The sequence below is a fragment of the Salvelinus fontinalis genome, chromosome 9 (assembly GCF_029448725.1).
Source record: "Salvelinus fontinalis isolate EN_2023a chromosome 9, ASM2944872v1, whole genome shotgun sequence".
NCBI classification, from domain to species: Eukaryota; Metazoa; Chordata; class Actinopteri; order Salmoniformes; family Salmonidae; genus Salvelinus; species Salvelinus fontinalis.
In genome coordinates this window covers 59,823,371-59,846,660 of record NC_074673.1, presented here as the reverse complement: position 1 = coordinate 59,846,660, position 23,290 = coordinate 59,823,371, and the positions used below count along the sequence as shown (strand labels likewise).

At 41.8% G+C, this 23,290-nt stretch overlaps 1 protein-coding gene across 7 annotated transcripts in view; it reads right to left on the bottom strand.

The window, feature by feature from the left end:
- Positions 1-22,236, bottom strand: part of si:ch211-272n13.3 (ankyrin repeat domain-containing protein 26) — a 101,297-nt gene extending 79,061 nt beyond the window's left edge. For 5 of the 7 annotated variants that reach the window (XM_055934969.1, XM_055934972.1, XM_055934971.1 and 2 more), the window contains exons 1-18: positions 21,522-21,968; positions 20,632-20,946; positions 19,855-19,969; positions 17,494-17,667; positions 16,801-16,907; positions 14,450-14,587; positions 11,491-11,642; positions 11,248-11,274; positions 10,771-10,807; positions 10,541-10,613; positions 10,392-10,452; positions 10,116-10,309; positions 6,868-7,060; positions 6,699-6,760; positions 6,531-6,618; positions 1,835-1,878; positions 1,667-1,745; positions 1,505-1,549 (exon numbers count right to left, since the gene is read on the bottom strand). In XM_055934969.1, the coding sequence (XP_055790944.1) occupies positions 1,505-1,549; positions 1,667-1,745; positions 1,835-1,878; positions 6,531-6,618; positions 6,699-6,760; positions 6,868-7,060; positions 10,116-10,309; positions 10,392-10,452; positions 10,541-10,613; positions 10,771-10,807; positions 11,248-11,274; positions 11,491-11,642; positions 14,450-14,587; positions 16,801-16,907; positions 17,494-17,667; positions 19,855-19,969; positions 20,632-20,834 (1,792 nt within the window). In that variant the 5' untranslated portion in view covers positions 20,835-20,946; positions 21,522-21,968. The other 2 variants (XM_055934968.1, XM_055934970.1) reach the window with 2 other exon arrangements.
- Between the last annotated feature and the right edge of the window lie 1,054 nt (positions 22,237-23,290).

The following is a 23,290-nucleotide window of genomic DNA, read 5'->3' as shown; positions in this document are numbered from 1 at the left end:
CAGATTATGGTTTGCAACTGCACATGGGGACAAAGATCGTACTTTTTGGAGACATGTCCTCTGGTCTGATGAAACAAAAATAGAACTGTTTGGCCCTAATGACCATCGTTATGTTTGGAGGAAAAAGGGGGAGGCTTGCAAGCCGAAGAACACCAAACCAACCGTGAAACTCGGGGATGGTAGCAACATGTTGTGGGGGTGCTTTACTGCAAGAGGGACTGGTGCACTTCACAAAATAGATGTCAGCATGAGTAAAGGAAAATTATGTGGATATATTGAAGCAACATCTCAAGACATCAGTCAGGAAGTTAAAGCTTGGTTGCAAATGGGTCTTCCAAATGGACAATAACCCCAAGCATACTTCCAAAGTTGTGGCAAAATGGCTTAAGGACAACAAAGTCAAGGTATTGGAGTGGGCATCACAAAGCCCTGACCTCAATCCCATAGAAAATTTGTTGGCAGAACTGAAAAAGTGTGTGCGAGCAAGGAGGCCTACAAACCTGACTCAATTACACCAGCTCTGTCAGGAGGAATTGGCCAAAATTCACCCAACTTATTGTGGGAAGCTTGTGGAAGGCTACCAAAAACATTTGACCCAAGTTAAACAATTTAAAGGGAATTCTTACGGGCATTAAAATGTCAGGAATTGTGAAAAACTGAGCTTAAATGTATTTGGCTAAGGTTTATGTAAACTTCCGACTTGAACCGTAGATTTGGGTATGTCATTTTAAGCAAACATTTTTTTTTTTAAAGGTCCGATCCTAAAGAGGTTGTTAACTTATTGGACGCATTTGCAGTTCGTTTTGGTTGTGTTTCAGATTATTTTGGGCCCAATAGAAATGAATGGTAAGTACTGGATTGTCATTTTGGAGTCACTTTTATTGTAAATAAGAAAGCAATATGATTCTAAACATGACATTAATGTGGATGCTACCTTGATTACAGATAATCCTGAATGAATCGTGAATAATGATGAGTGAGAAAGTTACAGTGGGTCAAAGATCATACACCCAAGACATGCTAACCTCTCACCATTACAATGACAGGGAAGGTTAGCATTACTTGTGGGTATGATCTTTGACACTAAATTTCTCATTCATCATTATTCACAATTCATTCAGGATTATCCGTAATCATAGTAGCATCCACATTAATATAATTTCACCCTTTTTTTTTTTGCATACCACATAGCTCAGTATTTGAATAATTTGAATAATATTTTGGAATAATCTGAATGAATTTGAATAATTTTTTTATACAGTCATTATTGCTCATCTTCATCAAGTGTCAATCATTTCAGACGATGAAGTAGCACTACAAATAGAAAAACTACATAGAATCACAAAACATTGAATCTATTCCTACTGGAGGTATGCACTGACCTGCAAGATTTTTTTTAGCTTCTTAAAAGTGTTAAATGAAAGAAAGAAATTGTTAACATTAATTCTCTGGTTGATTCAAGGTATTGAACGTGGTAAACTAACTAATTTAGTTGTGAAGTTACCTTCAAGATCATCAACATCACCCAACCCAAGCTCCTCCATTATGTCTGTGGAAGAAAATATGGAAAATGTTGCACAAATAGAAGGGCTTATTTTTAAAGTATATAATACATCAAATTGGCATAAATAAATACTAAAGCACAACAAAAAAAAACTTTCCTCACCAGTCTTTTTGTCAGCATCTTTTTTGGACAGTTCAAGCTTGGTCAAGATGGACAGAGTTTCCCTTTTGATTTTCTCTGGCTGTTGAGACCGAGAGGAAAATATTGTTACATTTCACACCAAGAATAGTGGCTCTTAACTTTGAGTGTTTTCCCGAAGTCTGTACTCACCTTTTCTGGGACATTGTCGGCATCATTATCATAATTTCTTATATCTGCAAGAGAACAAATGGGAATGTGGTGAAACTTTGTGATTGGCTCCTGTGCTCTCTCAGCCTATCGACAGTCAGGAGGACAGCACTTGCATCAGGAAAAGAGTCTATCATAGTTCATGTGGGAATCAATGACACAGGCAATCAATGACACAGGCAATCCCAGCAATGAAGGTGCAGGTAGATCAGGCACCAGTGCAGCGACGCTACTTCTTATGTCAATCTGCTCCGAACCTCTTGCAGTCAATCTCGTCCACTTAGCAGCATGCCGCTGCGTTTGGTTTCCACAACTTGGGACATGGGCCCAGCGCTGATTGGAACAGTCTTCATTACAAGATGAAGGAGGAGAAGCAAATGGAGACGACTTCTTTGGCACACAAATTCCAGGCAGCACAGACCATTCGGATAGGGACAGATGACAAGTCAGGGAAATATCCATCAGGCCATAGGAGTTGAGAACGAGAAAGTTCTGATTTGCATTTTTCTCATAAATTCATGCAAAATTGAGATTTGCTTGCTAAGCATAGCCACCTCATTCCTGTAATCCTCCGCTAGCAAACAATTGCCACATTGGAACTCTGGATTGTCATTAGTGTCCCGGACCAGCGCATAATAAACACAGCTTCTACAGCGCTGGAAATGTTTGTTAGATATTCCAGGTGAAGCGGGCTCCATTGCAACATAGCTAGCTAGCTGGCTAGTTGGTAGCAGGTGTTGACACAAACACTTATAAAACCAAGTAAAAAAAACTTTGGAAACAACAAGCTGAAGCAACAGGTCGAGGAGCAGGAGGTATCAGAGTTTGACAGGAAATGACGGCAATATATTTACCCCCCAAAAATGAAACGCTAATTAGCTGCTAATGTGGCGATCATAAAAAACTACAAACGCCATGATGCTCTGGACGAGACTGACAAATTGTGGCAAAGGTAAGAATCTCTGGATTAACTATCGAATGTTAGCTAAATTTAGTAATGAATAAATTGGCTAAATGTCTTTAAATTGAAAATTCCGTAAAACCGTCTTGAGCAACTAAATTGACACAATACCTGTTAGCATAGATGTCAGATAGAGATGATGTGCAGGAGCTTGCAGGGATTTGTAATCTAAAAGTCGACTTGTCCCCGAGAGATTTACATGGTTATTAAAACGTCACACGAGGTTAAGCCTACACGAAACAAATGAATGGTGGAAAAATAATAGGAACCATTTCCATGTTTAATATGGGTAATATGACACCTCCACTGTGGGGCTCTATGGGCACAGGCATAAACATTGGTCTAACTACTACTAAAGTGAGACTTTATCCTCGTGTTTCTTGGATATTTACATTATTTGTTCACAAGTTAGGTTGTTTTTCATTGTTGGAGTCTGCTTCCACTGCTAGCGAAGAAAAGAGACATCGTAGGCCTCTACTAGTCAGATTCGCACAGGCACAACTGAACACGAGTGGCCCTGTTACCACAGTAACCATTAAAGGGGCAGCTGAAACATTTGGTCTCATCTGTGATATTTTGGTTAAAAGACTCAAATACAAAAAGGCACTCGCACATCTGAGCAATCTTAATTGCAGGTGCATGGCATCAATTGAACAAGATGAAGGAAAAGGAAACCGCACACTGCTCTTGATAGTATCACCGATATTTAATAAGCTTACGTATCGGCCACACGGCCTTCGTCAGAGCTTTTGGGATTTTTTGAAAGTTGCACCCTTATGTAGACCTGGCTCCACCCACATCCGTTCTACACATCGAAGGGGGTTGGAAGCAAAGGAAAATAAATAAGTGCTACCAAATATAACAATGTGCATTTCATAACTCTTACAAAAGTGTATAAATAAGGCGTATTGAACACTTCTGTATAATCTCAATGAGGACATAGCAAGTTCATTAGTCATTGGGTACATCATATGAAAAACGTCAGAATAATCTACAAGAGACACACATTTCATGTTCCAATTCACAGCATAACATACAAAGGCATTTCATCATTAAGTCCTTTTGGAAACAATGTCTGGAGGGTGAAAATCCAAAAACATTCTCTTTTACTCAGAGTATTATTAATATCACCTCCCCTGTCTGATATCTTAACTTTCTCTATGCCACAAAATCTAAAGGTGGAAATGTCATGCTTCATGTCATTGAAATGTACAGCGACTGGATACTCCCTGTCGTTTCTCCTGATTGAACTTTTATGTTCACTAATTCTCTGTTTAAGAGAGCGGGTGGTTTTACCGACATAACAGAGCCCACATGGACATTTAATAATGTAAATAACATGGGTGGTGGAACACGTAATAATGTCATTTATTTGGAACCTTTTTCCTGTGTGTGGGTGACAGAAATATTGACACTTCATCATGTTGTTGCACTGTGCGCATCCTCTGCATTTATAGCTACCATTTGGTAGAGGGCGTAAAAGTGCTTGGCTAATTTTCTTAAGTGGCTGGCAGTTGGCATGAACCAATTTATCGCGTAAATTGCGACCTCTCCTATACACAATACGTGGTGGATATTTAAATTCAGCCGGCAAAGCTGGGTCCGATAAGTTTAATCTTGCGAAAGAATTTAAACAGATCTACTTTCGTATCGAATGGTTTATCTGTACATGTAGGTACAAAAGAGAGGCCCTTAAACCATTCGATACGAAAGTAGATCTGTTTAAATTCTTTCGCAAGATTAAACTTAAGCATGTGTTTTCACACAACACTGATTCGGGCCTAGTAACACATCAAGGAACTGGCACCCATTTTAAGCCCAAAAGCAAATTCTGTCCTATGGTTAACAACTCCTCGATCAATACCTATTGTAGGTTAGTCGAACAAGAAGCCATGTCAGTATATACAAGACAAACAAAACATATTCAGAAGAATCTCACGAGAACAGAAGAACTGGCACTCAAAGAATTAATGAAAGATTCATCTTTGGTTATAAAACCTGCAGACAAGGGTGGTGCTGTGGTTGTTTTAGACTATGACAAATATAAAGAAGAAATTCAGAGACAACTCAGCAATGAACGTTTCTATAGAAAACTGAGTGTTGATCCCACACAGGTGTTCCAAAGGGATATTTGCTCTAATTTGGAGCAAGCCCTATTAAACAACCTTATCTCAAAACCTGAATATGAATATCTTTGTTGTAAATGTGCCATACGTCCATGCTTATACATTTTACCGAAATTACACAAACCTAAAACACAACAAGGCAACTATCCAGGCAGACCAGTGGTTGCAGGAATAGGCTCAATGCTAGAGCCATTGTCAAACTTTGTAGACTCTTTTATTAAATCTCATGTGCAATCATTGCCATCATATGTAAAGGACTCTATAGACTTCATAAACAAGATCTCACCAATAACGGGTTTAAAAGAAGACTGTATTTTGGTCACATTAGACGTCGAGAGTCTTTATACCAGCATTCCCCATGTGGGGGGGCTGGCAGCACTAGCACACTATTTGGGAGACAGAGCTATAAATGCAGAGGATGCGCACAGTGCAACAACATGATGAAGTGTCAATATTTCTGTCACCCACACACAGGAAAAAGGTTCCAAATAAATGACATTATTACGTGTTCCACCACCCATGTTATTTACATTATTAAATGTCCATGTGGGCTCTGTTATGTCGGTAAAACCACCCGCTCTCTTAAACAGAGAATTAGTGAACATAAAAGTTCAATCAGGAGAAACGACAGGGAGTATCCAGTCGCTGTACATTTCAATGACATGAAGCATGACATTTCCACCTTTAGATTTTGTGGCATAGAGAAAGTTAAGATATCAGACAGGGGAGGTGATATTAATAATACTCTGAGTAAAAGAGAATGTTTTTGGATTTTCACCCTCCAGACATTGTTTCCAAAAGGACTTAATGATGAAATGCCTTTGTATGTTATGCTGTGAATTGGAACATGAAATGTGTGTCTCTTGTAGATTATTCTGACGTTTTTCATATGATGTACCCAATGACTAATGAACTTGCTATGTCCTCATTGAGATTATACAGAAGTGTTCAATACGCCTTATTTATACACTTTTGTAAGAGTTATGAAATGCACATTGTTATATTTGGTAGCACTTATTTATTTTCCTTTGCTTCCAACCCCCTTCGATGTGTAGAACGGATGTGGGTGGAGCCAGGTCTACATAAGGGTGCAACTTTCAAAAAATCCCAAAAGCTCTGACGAAGGCCGTGTGGCCGATACGTAAGCTTATTAAATATCGGTGATACTATCAAGAGCAGTGTGCGGTTTCCTTTTCCTTCATCTGGTTAAAAGACTCAAAAAATAAAATAAATAGAACAATATACCACATTAGTTCTTACTAGAAAGACATTCCTTGTTTAAGAAACATTACTAAACATGATCATCCGTTTTGTTTTGTGTTTTTTGGTGTAATTAATGCAACCAAAAATATTTTGGCTGGTAAACCAAAAATATGAGTGGCTGGTCATTTTTTTAATCTACCTGCCACAGTGGCTGGTATACAAAAGTTAAACATTTTGCAGGATAGTCATACTTGGAGCGTCAAATTATAGCTAGAATGATCGCAAAGAAAGCATAGCTATAACGCCAGTCATTCATCCTTTTGCTTAGAGAGCATCAAGTGCTGATGGGGTTAAACGTTTTACAGATAAATGTGAGAATGAGAATTACCTTCTTTGTTCTCCCCTGAAATAATGGAAACATGTGGCACCTTCGCAGGATCTCGGCCATGCTGTTTTCTGGGACTGACAGAGCCAGACTGGAAGAGGAGTTTGTCTGTTAGTAAATCTGACAGTGCTACCAGGGAGTCCAAAAATATTCCTTGTTTTTTTACAGTACCTCAGTGTCCCATGAGTCTTCCTCATCATCTCCCTTCTCCAGACCCAACTCAGAAAGGAAATCTAAGAAGGAATTGTTTCCAAATGTTGCATTTAAATATATATATATATATTTCAAGTAAAGTACTCTCTGGACAGAGAGATTTTTCTCTTTAGATTTAGCAAGTTACCTCTTTGTTTTTCTTTGGAGGTGTCTTCACCTCCGGGGACTGGTGAATCATCAACAAGGGAATCGTCTTTCTCCTCTTCTGTCTGATATGTTGTCTTTCCCATCTCCTCCTTGAAGCTTTTCTCTTCCTCATCTTCTTCATCACCACCTCTGTCTTCATCGTAATCTTCTTCATCCTCTGTGGAATCTGTTTCCTGAGTGGAGAAAAACAAGCGCCTTTTCGATGATGATTCGTTTATAATATTGGTTTGTGTTTGAAGGAATCAAAAGAAAACATTGAACTACATGCCTAAAGCCTAGTTGTTGTACTATAACTCACCACCTATAACTCTTACCCATTTGATAGGCAGATTGATGCCTTTGACTGGGTCTTCATTGTCTCTAACCTCTAATGTTTCCCTTTCAACGTACTCTGGCTCATCCTCGAAGGGTGAATCAACATCGACATCATCAATGTCTGTTTGAGGCAATACTTCCTCTTGATCTGAAAATCCATCGCTCATGTCAGACTCATGCTGCTGAACAGCAGCGCCATAACTAGGGTCTTTGCTGTGGGTACTCTGTAGCTCGACGTCATCCTTCTCAGGGTTGGCCTCATGAGTTTCACCAGGGTCATTCTGGTCAGTAGTCTCCTGGTCAAGTCCACCTTGTTCGTCAGAGATTTCATCTATGTCCTCTATTGGAGTGTGAGCAGCATTCATGGCATCAGGCGTTGGGTCATCCTCGGAATCAAGGTCTGAGGCAGCCTCGTCTTCACTTGAAGTATTTCCAAACATTTTACGAGTCTCAAGACTATGTTTTATTGGTGTCACTGGAAGTCTACCTGATTTCACATCATAGTTCTCACCAATGCTCTCAATGTCCTCTTCTCCTAGAATTCCTTGTGTGTTATCAGAATTGTTTCCCTCATCAGGAACTTTAATAGCACCACTGGCAAAATCGTATTGCAGTTTTTGGTATTGGCTGTCAGTGTCTTCGCTTCTCTCTTTGTCACTCATGGCATTATCCTGTCCCTTGTCGTCTGCTATCTCTTTTTCATCCTGCCAATCATCAATCATTGACACAGGAACTGACTCATCTGACTCAACATCCTTTTGGGGTTGAGAGAGGTCCAGTTCATCAGCCCCTTTACTTAACATCTCCTCGTTTGCAGGAGTAGGTCTGGATAATGCACTCGTAGACCTGGATATTGGTGATCGCGAGTCTCTTGGATGCAACTTCTGCTCATTTGTAATTGCAGGCCTAGATACTTTACTCGTAGGCCTTGATATCGGTGATACCAAGTCTCTTGATGTCAAGCTCTGCTCATTTGCACTTGGAGGCCTGGATATTAGTGATAGCAAATCTCTTGGAGTTGAAGGCCCTCTCCCCAAATTGTCCATGTCCTTTATCTCTCTTCTGGGGGACCATGGAGGGCTTGTCCAGTTACGAGGAGAGTTCTCATCTGTCTTGTGTTGAATGGGAGCAATGGCTTCTTCAGGTTCAGGAGACCCTGTAGCCGCTACATCCCTATTCACATAGTAATCATCATCCGAACCATCATCATCATACATATTTTTATCCTCAACTTGTTCACCAATTCCTGGTAAATTATCCTCAAATGATTCTTTAATGGCAGCCTTTTTCTCTCCTGGTTCTGGAGACTCTGCAGGAGAGGCATCGTCTTTTGGCATCTCCTCAACTTCATCTACCACATCTTCGTCTTCCCATGAATCATCTGAACGCTGTTGGTCCTCGGCCCGGATTCTTGGTGCTGCGACACTCAGGCTGGGTGACAACTTACCAGCCTCTACTGAAACATGAACCTCTAAACATCCATCTCTAATGGGTAAGGCACCTTTTTTGACATTGTCATCTGATGAAGAATTCCAGAAGGACTTTGGTGATATGCTTTGCACGGGGGAGGTGGATGGTTCTAGTTGGAAATCTGATCTTAGATCTTCTCCTTCAAGATGGGAAATCTCATCAACTATCTCATCTTCTTTAGTTGTTGAAGCACCATCGACTTTGTCATTGTCATCTGATGGGGAATCCCATGAGGAGTTGCATTTATCCACCTTTGATTGAACGCAATCCTCATTTAGCTCATCATAATCATCTTTAGTGGATGAGGGGCCATCGTCTTTGTCATTTTCATCTGAATGGGAATACCGTGAGGATTTGCATTTATCTACCTTTGGTTTAGCAATGTCATCATCATCTTTGGAATCAAAGGAATCGTCTGAAGATCTTGGCCTATGCGTTTCACCATGAGAAACTGTGCTTGTGTTTTTCGGCTCCCCAAGAGTTGAGGTAAGATCTAAAGTTTCTCTGATATCTTCATCATCAGCAATAAGCTTTTCCTCATCACTCCAGCAGTCTGCAGGTGCATCTTCATCACCAATCCCTTCTTCTTCATCATCATCAAAATCATCCAAGTTTCTCTGTGATGGAAGAACTCCTGTGCTGTGTGGGGGAGTCTTGGGCACTGCCGGAAAACCTGGCTCTGGAACAAACTTATGATCTGATGTACCATTTAGCTCATAACCTAAACTGTCCTCTTCATCTGAAAACCTGGACTCTACCCTGATGGCTGACACCACACAGTCCTCCTCTACATCTAGAGTCGCTGGGATACCATAGTTTGATGTTCCAAATAGAATCTCAGGAACCATTCTCTCATTGGCTTGGCTCTCCGCATTGAAAACATTCGTAGGAGCCCCCATCTCTCCAGCTGTATCGACATATTCTGAATCAGCTACTACACTATCAGAGAACTTAATACCGGGAATAGTTTGATGATCCTCATCAACAATATCAACAGCTTCAGCACTGTACATTTTGGGCACTTCCTCTGCGCCAATTCCTTCTGCCTTGACCGAAGTTGCAGCAACGTCACACTCTTCCTCCTCTTCATCTTCCTGCTCTTCTTCATAGTCATCTTCATCATCCTCATCTTCCTCCTCATCGTCATCTTCATTGTCATCATCATCTTCATCCTCGTCGTCTTTATCGTCTTCGTCATCATCTTCGTCCTCCTCTTCATCATCATCATCCTCATCTCCCTCGGGGCTTTCCTCAGGTGAGTCTCTACCTCTCGCCTTACTACCAGACGGCTGCTCGGAGGGCAGCTCACTCCCCTGAGTCTCATCCAGCTCCGCTCCGTCGCCTTCTGCTTGTAAATGTGTTAATGGATGAGTAAAAGGAGAAAGAGGAGAGAAAGGTGTCACACAGAAGCTCAAGATAACAGTGTTAGCTACACTACATTACCTTTCTGGAACTCTGAAGACGGGTAGAGGTCATCTGGGCAGGTTTGGAGGTAAAGGAGGCAGAGGGTGAGGGGGAGACTAGATGCTGGGGGGCACTGCTGGGTGGGAAAGCCTTGGGAAGGGATGGGTTTCTCTGGACTCGGTTCTCGCTCTCGGCCTCAGGGCCGCTCCATGGCTTTTCGAGATCGGTTACAGCTACAGGGCAGGGTTGATAAGTTACTACACAGCCACAGGCTAACAGAGGGTTACTAATAAGTGAACAAACTTAAAATATTACCGTCATTCTTTCCCTTTTTGGAGGCATTCATCAGTTTCTTTAGGTTTAGCTTTGGATGTTTCTGTAAGATAAAAGTAAAATCATACAGCTGGTCAAACTCAAAATGAATCAACAGATGGTTGTGCAAATAATGGATTCATCATAAAGACCTTTGGGGTTATATCCAATTCGTCCTCTTCATCTGAGGATGGCCAGGAATCGTCAGCTGCACTTTTTGACGCCCTAAAATGTAAGTCAATTTGATGCAGAGAAGTAATGAGGCTCATGGTTGCGCAAATGTACTTACTATATCAGAGAAGATGACGCCTGATCCCCATATCCTGAACACTGCGCTTGAAACAGAATGTAAGCTCGCGAGATAACGATGGTCATTGCTTACCGACTTATTGACTCCGTTTGCGACTGGTCTTCAACATCTGCAACGCGGTAAGCCAAATTAGTATTGTCAAGGATCACTTTCAACAGTTCTAGGTGTGATAACATTTAAAAAATCAGCTGATGATCCCAAATAACAAAAGGCATACATCTACAGCTTCACCATGAAATTATTAATCTTACACTGCAGATTTTCACACCCTAACTATCTCAAATGAGAAAAGCCACGGGGAGAAAAGCTCACTACAAAACACTGCAATCAAGTGTATAGAACAACAAGCTCAGACGTCTATCCCCGTTGGGATCAAGAAGGCCAACGCTAGCTGAACACAAATGAGTCAGTTAAATACCAAAGTTAGACCTTAGATAGAAGATACAGTAGCCTAAATGCCTCACAAACACGTTCCTTTCATCTCTGAAATTACACAATGCTTTACAAGTTTGTCTGATCTTGTTGTGCTATTTTCACTGCTGGCAATACCTCTCCCTCCTTCACTCGCTCCTTTCTCTAGATCCAGCCAAGTGGTATTGCATGAGGGGTAAATGAAACAATCGAGGTGAATGAATAATAAAAACATGGAAATGAACATGAAAAATTGCACATTGCCATAACCTGTTACAGAAGACAATACATAGAGTAACTCACATTTGCGTTATAGTCATTAGTAAACACACATAAATCAATGTAATATTATGATGAGGTGAAATGGAATCCTTTATGTACCATCTTTGTCAGTTGCTGGTCCCCCCAGAGAGAAGCCTGCTTCTTCGGAAGGGCTGCACAACATGGACGCTCGCTTCTTTTTGGCCGGGGCGTGGGCGGGAGACGGCATGGACTTCCTCTTGGTACCATGCTCAATAATGAGATGGGAACAACTGAAACAAGGATGACACAGGATTGGAAATGCATCTACTGTTAAATGAACTTTATTGACCCCCAAAGAGGAAATTGGATTCGTCACCAGCATAAGTCACATAAAAAGAACAAGACAGACACACAGGTGTACATCAGAACACGGAGACAATATGGCTGGTGGAACAAGAATAGAAAATCTGTTAACTGTGCTATAACAACTAAGAAAAGACAACGGACAACAATTTAAATGTTATTTGCCACATGCAACGAATACTTACAAGCCCTTAACCAACAATGCAGATCAAGAAACAGTTACATTTACTAAATAAACAAAAGTTTAAAAAAAAAATGTGATCTGAAAGTAACAAGAAAATTACATATCAATAACGAAGCGATATAAAAAGTTAATGTGCGGGCCTACAGGTTAGTCGTGGTCATTTGTAAAGTGACTACGCATAGATAATAAACAGCGAGTAGCAGCAGTGTAAAAACAAAGAGGGAGTCAATGTAAATAGTCCGGGTGGCCATTTGATTACTTGTTCAGCTGTCTTATGGCTTGGGGGTAGAAGCTGTTGGTCCTAGACTTGGCGCTCCGGTACCGGGCTAAGCACGCACCCCTGAGGGGCACCAGTGTTGAGAATCAGCGTGGCAGATGTGTTGTTGCGGAGGGAAGTGTTTAGTCCCAGGGTTCTTAGCTTAGCGATGAGCTTTGTGGGAACTATGGTGTTGAACGCAAGGCTGTGGACAATGAACAGAAATCTCAAATAGGTGTTCCTTTTGTCATGTAGGTATTACAGACTCGGTCAGGGAGACGTTGAAAATGGCAGTGAAGACACCAGTTGGTCCGTGCATGCTTTGAGTACACGTCCTGGTAATCTGTCTGGCACCGCACCTTTGTGAATGTGGTTTCATCAGACCAGATAATCTTATTTTTCAGGGTCTGAGAGTACTTTAGGTGCCTTTTGGCAAACATCAAATGCTGTTCAAATTAATACTTATCCGTCAGACGCTTCGTAAACAAACAGTAAAGAAAAGGTGTAGACTAAGAGTAAAATGCTAACTTATGGGCCCTTCTCAACAAGGTAGAGAAAAAAATTGAAAAGTAATAACACATAATAATAACAATAAAAGTAATAAAAAGCTCCCAGTCGGCTTTCCAATCTATCCCAATGGTGTTTGATGGGGTTGATGTAAGGGCTCTGTTCAGGCCAGTTCATTTCTTCCACACCGATCTCGATCTAATCACCCAACATCAGTGCCCGACCTCACTAATGCCGGTGGCTGAATGGAAGCAAGTCCCCACAGCAATGTTTCAAAATATAGCAGAAAGCCTTCCCAGAAGAGTGGAGGCTGTTAAAGCAGCAAAGGGGGGACCAACTCCATATAAATGCCCATGATTTTGGAACGAGATGTTCGACCAGCAGGGATCCACATACTGTTGGCCATGTAGAGTATATAGTGCATTTGGAAAGTATTCAGACCCCTTGACTTTTTCCACATTTTGTTACATTGCAGACTTATTCCAAAATTGATCAAAATTATCCCCCCCCCCCTCAATCTACACATCTCCCACAATGACAAAGCAAAAACAGGTTAGGTCCATTTTTGCAAATGGATTAGATATTTTTTTCAAACTGAAATATCACTTTGACATAAGTATTCAGACCCTTTACTCTGTACTTTGTTGAAGCACCTTTGGCAGCAATGACAGCCTTGAGTCTTCTTGGGTATGACGCTACAAGCTTGGCACACCTGTATTTGGAGAGTTTCTCCTATTCTTCTCTGCAGAACCTATCAATCTCTATCAGGTTGGATGGGGAGCGTCGCTGCACAGCTATATTCAGGTCTCTCCAGAGATGTTTGATCTGGTTCAAGTCCGGGCTCTGGCTGAGCCACTAAAGGACATTCAGAGACATATTCCGAAGCCACTCCTCCAGTGCCTTGGCTGTGTGCTTAGGGTCGTTGTCCTGTTGGAAGGTGAACCTTCGCCCCAGTCTGAGGTCCTGAGCACTCTGGAGCAGGTTTTCATCAAGGACACCCCTCTGTACTTTGCTCCGTTAGATCTTTCCCTCGATCCTGACTAGTCTCCCAGTCCCTGCCGTTGAAAAACATCCCCACAGCATGATGCTGCCACCACCATGCTTCACCATAGGGATGTTGCCAGGTTTCCTCCAGACGTGACGCTTGGCATATTAGTCCGGTGGAAATCTCTCCTTTGGTCTGACGAATCCAAATTTTTGATTTTTGCTTCCAACCGCTGTGTCTTTGTGAGACGCAGAGTATGATTTCTGCATGTGTGGTTCCCACCGAGAAGCATGGAGGAGGTGGTATGATGGTGCTTTAATGGTGACATGGTCTGTGATTTATTTAGAATTCAAGGCACACTTAACCAGCACGGCTAACACAGCATTCTGCAGCGATACACCATCCCATCTGGTTTGCGCTTAGTGGGACTATCTTCTGTTTTTCAACAGGATAATGACCCAACACACTTCCAGGCTGTGTAAGGGCTATTTGACCAAGGAGAGTGATGGATCAGATGACCTGGCCTCTACAATCACCCGACCTCAACTCAATTGAGATGGTTTGGGATGAGTGGGACCGCAGACTGAAGGAAAAGCAGCCAACAAGTACTCAGCAGATGTGGGAACTTCAAGACTGTTGGAAAACCATTCCAGGTAAATGCTAAGAGTGTGCAAAGCTGTCATCAAGGCAAGGGGTGGCTACTTTGTAGAATCTCAAATATAAATTATATTTTGATTTGTTTAACACTTTTTTGGTTACTGCATGATTCCATGTCTAAGGAATTGACAGTTTGAGTACTTACGCGTGGTGTCCGTTCATCACAGCATAGTCATCGGACGACCATCCATTATTGTCCTTTAAGGTGATGTCTGCGTCGTACTGCAGGAGTAGCCGCACCATACTGATTTGTCCATTGCAAGCAGCGATCATCAATGGGGACCTAAAGGTAGCACAAGATGGAGGTTGAATAAACGTGCACATATCGGTCTGTGCATTCTCCAATATCAGAATCAAGCATTCCAAAATTCCATTCCCTTGAAGTAACCTAATCACTGATATAACAAAAGCTAAGTAATGGAACCCATGCCATCACCTATTAATGTGTGTCAGATCACAGATTACATCAAGGCAGGGAAGAAAGAAGGAAGAGTTGCCATGGCAACCTAGGGGGCAGCCTAGCTGAGCTGTTAAGAGCTAGCAAATGTTATTATATTTAGTGTTTTTATGTTCAATTACTTTTCTGCAAGCTATTGGTAGATAATTAGATAGAGATCAAGTAAATCTGGGATCTGTTATTTTCAATAGCAGAGGGAAATGTATTAGAGCTATTGGACTGCTAAGATAGCTGCTAGCTTTGCCAATGCGGTTTTCATTTGAACATACTGTCCTTGGGGAGCTCATGCCGGAGATTTCTTCTGAGGTGTCGGGAGGCTTGGACAGACTGGACTCGTGCTGAATCGTGGCGCTGTAATGGAAGCACGCTACACCGGGACTGGGAGACCATTCAGCCAATGGAGATCACTTGGGCAGGTTTAGCGTAATGACTGAGCCGACTCGACTCAGTGAGGATGGCGAGGCAATGACAAAATGTGCAAGGCAAGGCGGAGCCAGGCTACTTGCAAGTCGTCGCAACCAAAACAGATTGGACAGTGAATGATGCTGGCTGGCTAGTTCTGCAATCTATTCCCAAGGACAGCAACCATCTGGAGGACGATACAAATGTGTTATGTTTTGCACAGTTAAATTATTTTGGCTATGTGATTTTTACTGCAATTTAGCTTTTAGCTGTGAATGTGTAACATGTTTGGCCAAATGTATGTAATTAGTGGATTTGGTGATTTCAGCCACACCTGTTGCTGACAGGTCTTTAAAATCGAGCACACAGCCATGCAATCTCCATAGACAAACACTGGCCTTACTGAAGAGCTCTGACTTTCAACGTGGCACCGTCATTGGACAGCACCTTTCCAACAAGTCAGTTTGTCAAATTTCTGCCCTGATAGAGCTGCCCAGGTCAGCTGTAAGTGTTGTTATTGTGAAATGGAAAGGTCTAGGAGCAACAACAGCTAAGCCACGAAGTGGTAGGCCACACAAGCTCACAGAACAGGACTGCCGAGTGCAGAAGCGCGTAGCTTTTAGAAATCGTCTGTCCTCGGGCTGCAACACTCACTACCGAGTTCCAAACTGCCTCTGGAAGCTATGTAAGCACAATAACTGTTTGTCGAAAACTTGATGAAATTTGTTTCCATTGACAAGCAGCCGCAACCAAGCCTAAGATCACCATGGGCAATGCCAAGTGTCGGCTGGAGGAGTGTAAAGCTCACCACCATTGGACTCTGGAGCAGTGGAAACGCGTTTTCTGGAGTGATGAATCACGCATCACCATCTGGCAGTCCGACAGACAAATCTTGGTTTGGCGGATGTCACGAGAAAGCTACCTGCACGAATGCATAATGCCAACAGTAAAGTTTGGTGGAGGAGGAATAATGGTCTGGGGCTGTTTTTCATAGTGCCAGTGAAGGGGGATCTTAACACTACAGCATACAATGATATTCTAGACAAATCTGTCCTTCCAACTTTTTGGCAACAGTTTGGGGAAGGCCCTTTCCTGTTTCAGCATGCCCCCGTTCACAAGCGAGGTCCATACAGAAATGGTTTGTTGAGATCAGTGTGGAAGAACTTGACTGGCCTGCACAAAGCCCTAACGTCAACCCCATCGAACACCTTTGCGATGAATTGGAACGGCGACTGCGAGCCAGGCCTAATCGCCCAACATCAGCGCCAGACCTCACTAATGCTCTTGTGGCTGAATGGAAGCAAGATCCCGCAGCAATGTTCCAACATCTAGTGGAAAGCCTTCCCAGAAGAGTGGAGGTTGTTATAGCAGCAAAAGGGGGGACCAACTCCATATTAATAACCATGATTTTGGAATGAGATGTTCGACGAGCAGGTGTCCACCTACTTTTAAAATGTAACTTCTTTGGGTCATCCTCGACAAATGGTTAAATGCATTGTATCCACATTTGTGGTTCTGTTTTTAAAAATTGTCAAGGAAATTATAATAAAAAAAAATCATTATTTGTTTACTATTCAACCGGATCTCTCCATCTCAGGAAAATGGATTTGATCTTTAAAAGCATCACACAAACCCACCTGTGTCCCTGGTCCTTAGTGTTGACGTCGGCCCCCTCCTTGAGGAGGAACTCGGCCATCTCGGCATGATTCTCCTTCACTGCCATAGTCAGTGGGGAGTATCCCTCCTGCAAGATCATCCAAACATGCATTGTCAAATATCTTGTATATCCACATAGCTTAGTTCATGTTTGTATCACCACAGTAACAGCTCTCCTACCCTCAGCTTCATCCTCTTTCTCTATCAACCTATGGGACAGGATTACTCTCCAGCAATCGGGAACCTTGTTAATATCTCTCTCTCGGACCAGTGCCTGAGCTGTGACAGTGGTGCTAGAGTATCTGTGAGCAACAAATTGACTCATCTGTAGCGCAGAGGATTGGGTTGGTGTAAGCCAGGGGTGTCAAACTCAATTCCTGCAGGGCCGTGTCCTGTGTGTCTTCTGGTTTTTGTTATTTCCTTTAAAATGTGTGTCCAATTAAGATCTAGATAACCAGATGAGGGGAATTCCTAACTAGTAAATTAAGTACAAGGGAGGCGCGAAAACCCGCAGATGCTCAGCCCTAAAATAATTGAGTTTGGCACTTCTGGTGTAACCAATAGGGAGACAATTCAACCTGGCCCATCATAGTGCAAGATGGAGCTACCACCATATTGCTCCTACTACAAGTTGGAGCTACCCCCATATTGTCACTTATGGCCCCACGGCTCACCTTGTTCTGGGCGTTGATATTGGCCTCGTGCTCCAGCAGCAGCATAGCGGTGGAGCAGGCAGGGATGCAGGAGGCCAGGTGCAGGGCCGTGTTGCCGTTGATGTCCACCAGATTAGGTTCGGCATCATGCTCCAGCAGAGTGACCACGCAGCGTTCCTGCTGGCACTGCACTGCCTGGGGTACGGAGGAGAGGAACATTAAGATAGAAATATGTTATGCACAAAAAATATCACTGACATTTAGAATTAGGAATCACATCCGTTCCATTCATGACATTTCTATCTGCAACAATCCACAACGTTTGCCATTGCAAGAGTTTCGCAAAAGTTAAAGGTAGTTGGACACGTTCTAGATTATAGTGATACTAATTTATCAAATTGCAGCTGCCACTACCACTCTTCGAGGGAAGCAGAAATTAAAAAAGAAAACTTTACAGATGTCAACTACATTGTTGATGATGCATTCACTCTATGGATATATGACATCATACTGGTGAGCAAGGCTTTATCCGTATTGTAGAGCATCAAGTAAGGACAGAAGAGAAGCTGCATGTATCCAATTATAGACAAGTTGACAAACAAATTGCCTACCAAATAGTGCTGCTCAGTATACCGAATCGGTGGTACTTTTTCGATACCAGGATATAAAAAACTGTTTGGTACTAGAATGTGTTACTTTTGGTACTTCAGTCAAATGTGTCTCACAGATCAAGCCTGTCGATCATCTCAGCCCCCTTAATATAGTAAGCACCGTGCCTGCTCCACTTAATCATTGCTAGCTTGCAATGGGAGTCTGGGCTGCATCATGTTAACTTCTTTGTAGCATGAGTGGGAGGCTAATACACTTGTGACACAGCATGTACAAATGTTGAAACTATTACTGTTCAAAAAAAACAACATCCATACAGGCTCGAACACTTTACGATGGAAGAAGATACATAGCTTCCAGCTAACTTTCCTTGCTAGTTCAAATAACATTGTATTTGTCACATGCTCCGAAAACAACAGGTGTAATGTTTACTTGCGAGCCCTTAACCAACAATGCAGTTAAGAAAAACACCTTTAAAAATAAGAAATAAAAGTAATAAATAATTAAAGAGCAGCAGTAAAATAACAATAGATAGGCTATATACAGGGGTTACTGGTACAGAGTCAACGTGCGGGGGCACCGGTTAGTCAAGGTAATATATACAGTAATTAAAGTGACTTACGCATAGATAATAACGGAGAGTAGCGGCAGCGTAAAGGGGGGGGGGGGGCAATACAAATAGTCTAGGTAGGCATTTGATTAGCTGTTCAGGAGTCGTATGGCTTGGGGTTAGAAGCCGCTTAGTAACCTCTTGGACCTAGACTTGCCGCTCCGGTACCGCTTGCCGTGCAGTAGCAGAGATAACAGTCTATGACAAGGGTGGCTGGAGTCGTTGGCAAATTTTACAGCCTTCATCCGACACCGTCTGGTATAGAGGTCCTGGATGGCAGGAAGCTTGGCCCCAGTGATGTACTGGGCCGTACGCACTACCCTCTGTAGTGCCTTGAGGTGAGGCCGAGCAGGTGCCATAGCAGGCAGTGATGCAACCAGTCAGGATGCTCTTGGTGGTGCAGCTGTAGAACTTGTTGAGGATCTGAGGACCCATGCCAAGTCTTTTCAGTCTCCTGAGGGCGAATAGGTTTTGTGCCCTCTTCATGACTGTCTTGGTGTGCTTGGACCATGATAGTTTGCTGGTGATGTGGACCCTAAGGAACTTGAAGCTCTCAATCTTAGGACAAAAAGTGAATTGCTTTGTCACATTTTTTTGCCTTGTTGCAAACAGGAGGCATGTTTTGGAATATTTGTCTTCTGTACAGGCTTCCTTCTTTTCACTCTGTCAATTAGTTAGCATTGTGGAGTAACTATAATGTTTTTGATCCATCCTCAGTTCTCTCCCATCACAGCCATTAAACTCTTTAACTGTTTTAAAAAGTCACCATTGGACTCATGGTGAAATTCATGGGAGGTTACGGCAACTGAGTTAGGAAGGACACCTGTATCTTTGTAGTGACTCAATTTTAAATGAAACAAAATGTGGAACATGTCAAGGGGTGTGAATACTTTCTGAACGCACTGTATCTAAATGCATATCAAATTGTGCTTGAAAGGAAAGATTCACTTCCCAGTGTGACCTAATGAATACCACCCAGGTGTAAATGTATATGGAAGACTCACAGGTAATACATAAGAATTAGGCTACACATAAGCCTATCATCTCAGCAACATATCTGAATTGAGATGGCCAATCAACTATCATATTCTATCCTAAATTATTTTTGAAAAAAATGCTGGATTCTTCCGTCCACTGACAAAGCAAAAAATAGGACACAGTACCTTCATCAACGGGGATCTGTTTTGATTGTCGCATAGGTTGAGCTTGGCTTTGCTCTCAACCAGGAACTGGACCACGTCTGTATGTCCATTGGCACAGGCAATGTGAAGTGCTGTTCTGAAATGTGAACAAGGGTGACATAAATTGTAAACAGTCCTTTGGCCCTCCATTTCAAGTCGTTGCATCACAATTTCCGGTTGCACTGGTGCGAGCTGCACATTCTACCTGGTCCCATCAAATTAGAACAACTTATTATTAAGAATTAAAAATGTAATTCCAGGGGAAGAAACTACTTTGGAAGCAACTAAAAGTCCATATTAAAGAGGAGGGTCTCAGCTTTGTGTAGGTAAAAATATATTGAGCTCAAACCACACATCCACAACGTGCCACTGTTTATGACCTTTAAAAAGGTAAAAAATAGCATATAAAGGATAAACTGTGCTGCCTGCTGCAAGCACAGGGACATGGATAGAAGTATCCTAAAGCTTAAGGACAGTGACAGAAAGGGTTTGCTAGCCTACTGAAATAGGGTGGCAGTATGAGTAAGTAGGCTAAGTAGCCTCATCCGGTATCTGTGGCGCGAAGCACCTTGATCTACAAGTTCACCCCCTGCCCTGGAAAGAACGGTAGTCTATCGCAGGTTGGTAGAGACTGGAGAAGTCATACTCCAACACTTGTCACACATACAGTACATTACACAAGGACTGTCTAAGTACAGACCACAGAAAGTAACCGTGGCAATACCAGCTACTAACTGGTAATAGTCTCATCTTTCATACCTGTTCTCCTTATCAAGCTGATTGATGTCATTCTTCTTGGCAAGCTGCTTCAGTTTGGCCAAGTCACCCCCATAAGCAGCCTTGTGTACCTTTCCAAGGTCCTTCTCCTTCAAATCATAGCCCACAGACAGCACACTCCCAGTGTCCGAGGTGTTAGGTGAGAATCCTTTCTTTTTCTTGGTGAAGTTGAATATCTTCTTCATTGTATATGGTGGTTTCCCAGATGACAGTTAGCAGACTGCATTGCCTTTGGCCTTCACTACCTGACACTGAGGTGCCGCTGGAGGATCACCACAGCAGGCGTCTTTCCCATCCCTAAAAATAAAGCCCAGCAAATCGGATTAAGTCATGTCAAAGTCGAGAGAAGGTTGCTGCTGCAAAGACTGAGACGAAGAACTCGCATCAAACGTACTGTATATAGCTACAGTACATTTCAGTTCAATTAGCAGCTAAAAAGCCATAGCGATTTTTGGTGCATGGGTTGCCATTAATAGGTCACCATATTAGTCTTCAGATTATGCTTATTCGTATGTTGCATACGATTGACAGGAGATCGTAGTACACATTGGCCGTGACAAATAATGTACTGCTAAAATAATACAATAATGGCATCATGCACAACAACACAGTTGATATATTCTATAACCAAGGCTAGCTAGCTAACGTTAGCTAAAAGCTGGCTATAAGAGTGGGTTACACACGCTCAAAATGTCATGTAACGTTGACAGATCAAGCATATAGATCCGTCCTTACCTTGACTAGTAACTTTAGTAGAATACCAAAACACCAATATTAATATAACATTTTTCAACCGGCATTAAGCCATATTAAAAGAGCATGGCATGCAGGAAGATAATTCACTAGAACCGATGTAATTTTAGATGGCTCACTTGCTCACTGTCATTACAGTCAGGAAGGAACGTTGATCCAGTCTGTTACCAAGGCGGCTATCCACAAATATCAGCAACAAGTATCAGAAAAACAAATAACGTTACGTCCATGTTCAAATTCTAATATTTTTGTTCATTTCACATGAGCAAACATTACATATCTAGCCATTTCAAGTCGATTCATACAGTTGTAACCCATAAGAACATATTCAACCAAGCAAAAACCGATTCACACTTTTCTCCTGGCGTCTAAAGAAGCAATTCAGTTGGCTAGTTACACTAGTTAACTATGCAAACTATCATTAACGCGTTAGCAAGCCGTAATCGCACTCAACGTCGTCACCTCCCAAACGTGCAGCAACCGCGACTTTTAAACTTGTAACAGAGTCATCACAGGCAAAGCAAAAATGTTAGATTAATCCGGTAGTTGGTCCCAAACTAAATCAATAAATTACCTTATTGGTTTGCGCTAATAAGGTAGGTAAACAATCTACAATTAACAAGCTAACGTTAGCTAGTTCCGACAGAGAAGTGATTGTAAAAATGTATGTCTACAGTAGCTAGCTAGGTAGTTACTGGTTAGCTAATGTGTATTTAGTTAGCAGACTGCCCTGCGCGCTATCTTGGCTGTCGCATGGTAGCTAGAATTAATTTCACTACAAAATTTGCATGCAGAAAATAGGTCTAATTTAGATAGTTAGCTAGCTTGATAGACACAAAATAACCTGTTGATAGCTCCTGCTGCCAGCTGCTTCTTCTTCTTTGGGATTGGGTTGGCGGACCGCAGCCAACTGAAAGTTGCATACAACGCCACCTACTGTACAGTCACTTCAAACATTGCAGGCAGAATAACAACAGGAGCTGCGTTTGCATTTGTTTAAACTGTTTTCTAGTGACATTTATTTGGATACATCTATAAAATTCTTTGTATTTATCTATCAAAATGATGCCAGCTGATTCATGATTTAAATTGAATGAGAAAGCTGCCTGCCTGTCTCTTCCCGACAAGTTCATTACTATGGGACAGCTGGAGATCGAATTTGAATATTGAAACAATGTTGCAAGTGTCGGAGAGCTGGACAGCAAGTTTTATACAAAACTTCACTGTTGAATACTGAATGTTAGTCTGAAAGAAATGTGAGATAATGTCTAGATGCTTTTTATAGTGGAGATTAAGTTAGAAAATTGCCTGACTGGGCTGATGAGACAGTGGATCAGATGGAACAGAGTAAAAGGGCATAATGTCATACATTTAGCCGGTGGTAACTTGTGGAATAGACACCGGCTGGAATGCGGTTTTAACCAATCAGCATTCAGGATTAGACCGACCATTGTATTAATCTCATTATTGTTATATTTTTTTAAAATATTTGATCATGGTTGTTGACATCAACCTCCTGTATTCAAGAGAGAGATGCTCTGCTACTCTCCTGACATTTTTCTGTTTATTTTATTTGAGGAACTTAAAAAAACCTGTTGTCACAGGTAATACTGTGTGTAATGATTTTTATTTCGTGTTTTTGTTTATTTGCTTTACTTTAATGTTATTTTATATTTCTTGAGAGAAAATATACTTGTAGTGATGTCCTATGTTTTTGTTATTGTACTGTATTTGTACTGTAATTTGACATTACATAATAAGAGAAAAAAGAGAAAAAAGATGCTATGCTATTAGGCTCATTCATGAATATGCATAATCATCTGGAGACAATGCTGATAAAAGTTGCCGGGATTTCACACATCAGTACACTTGTAACAAATGTAGCGTT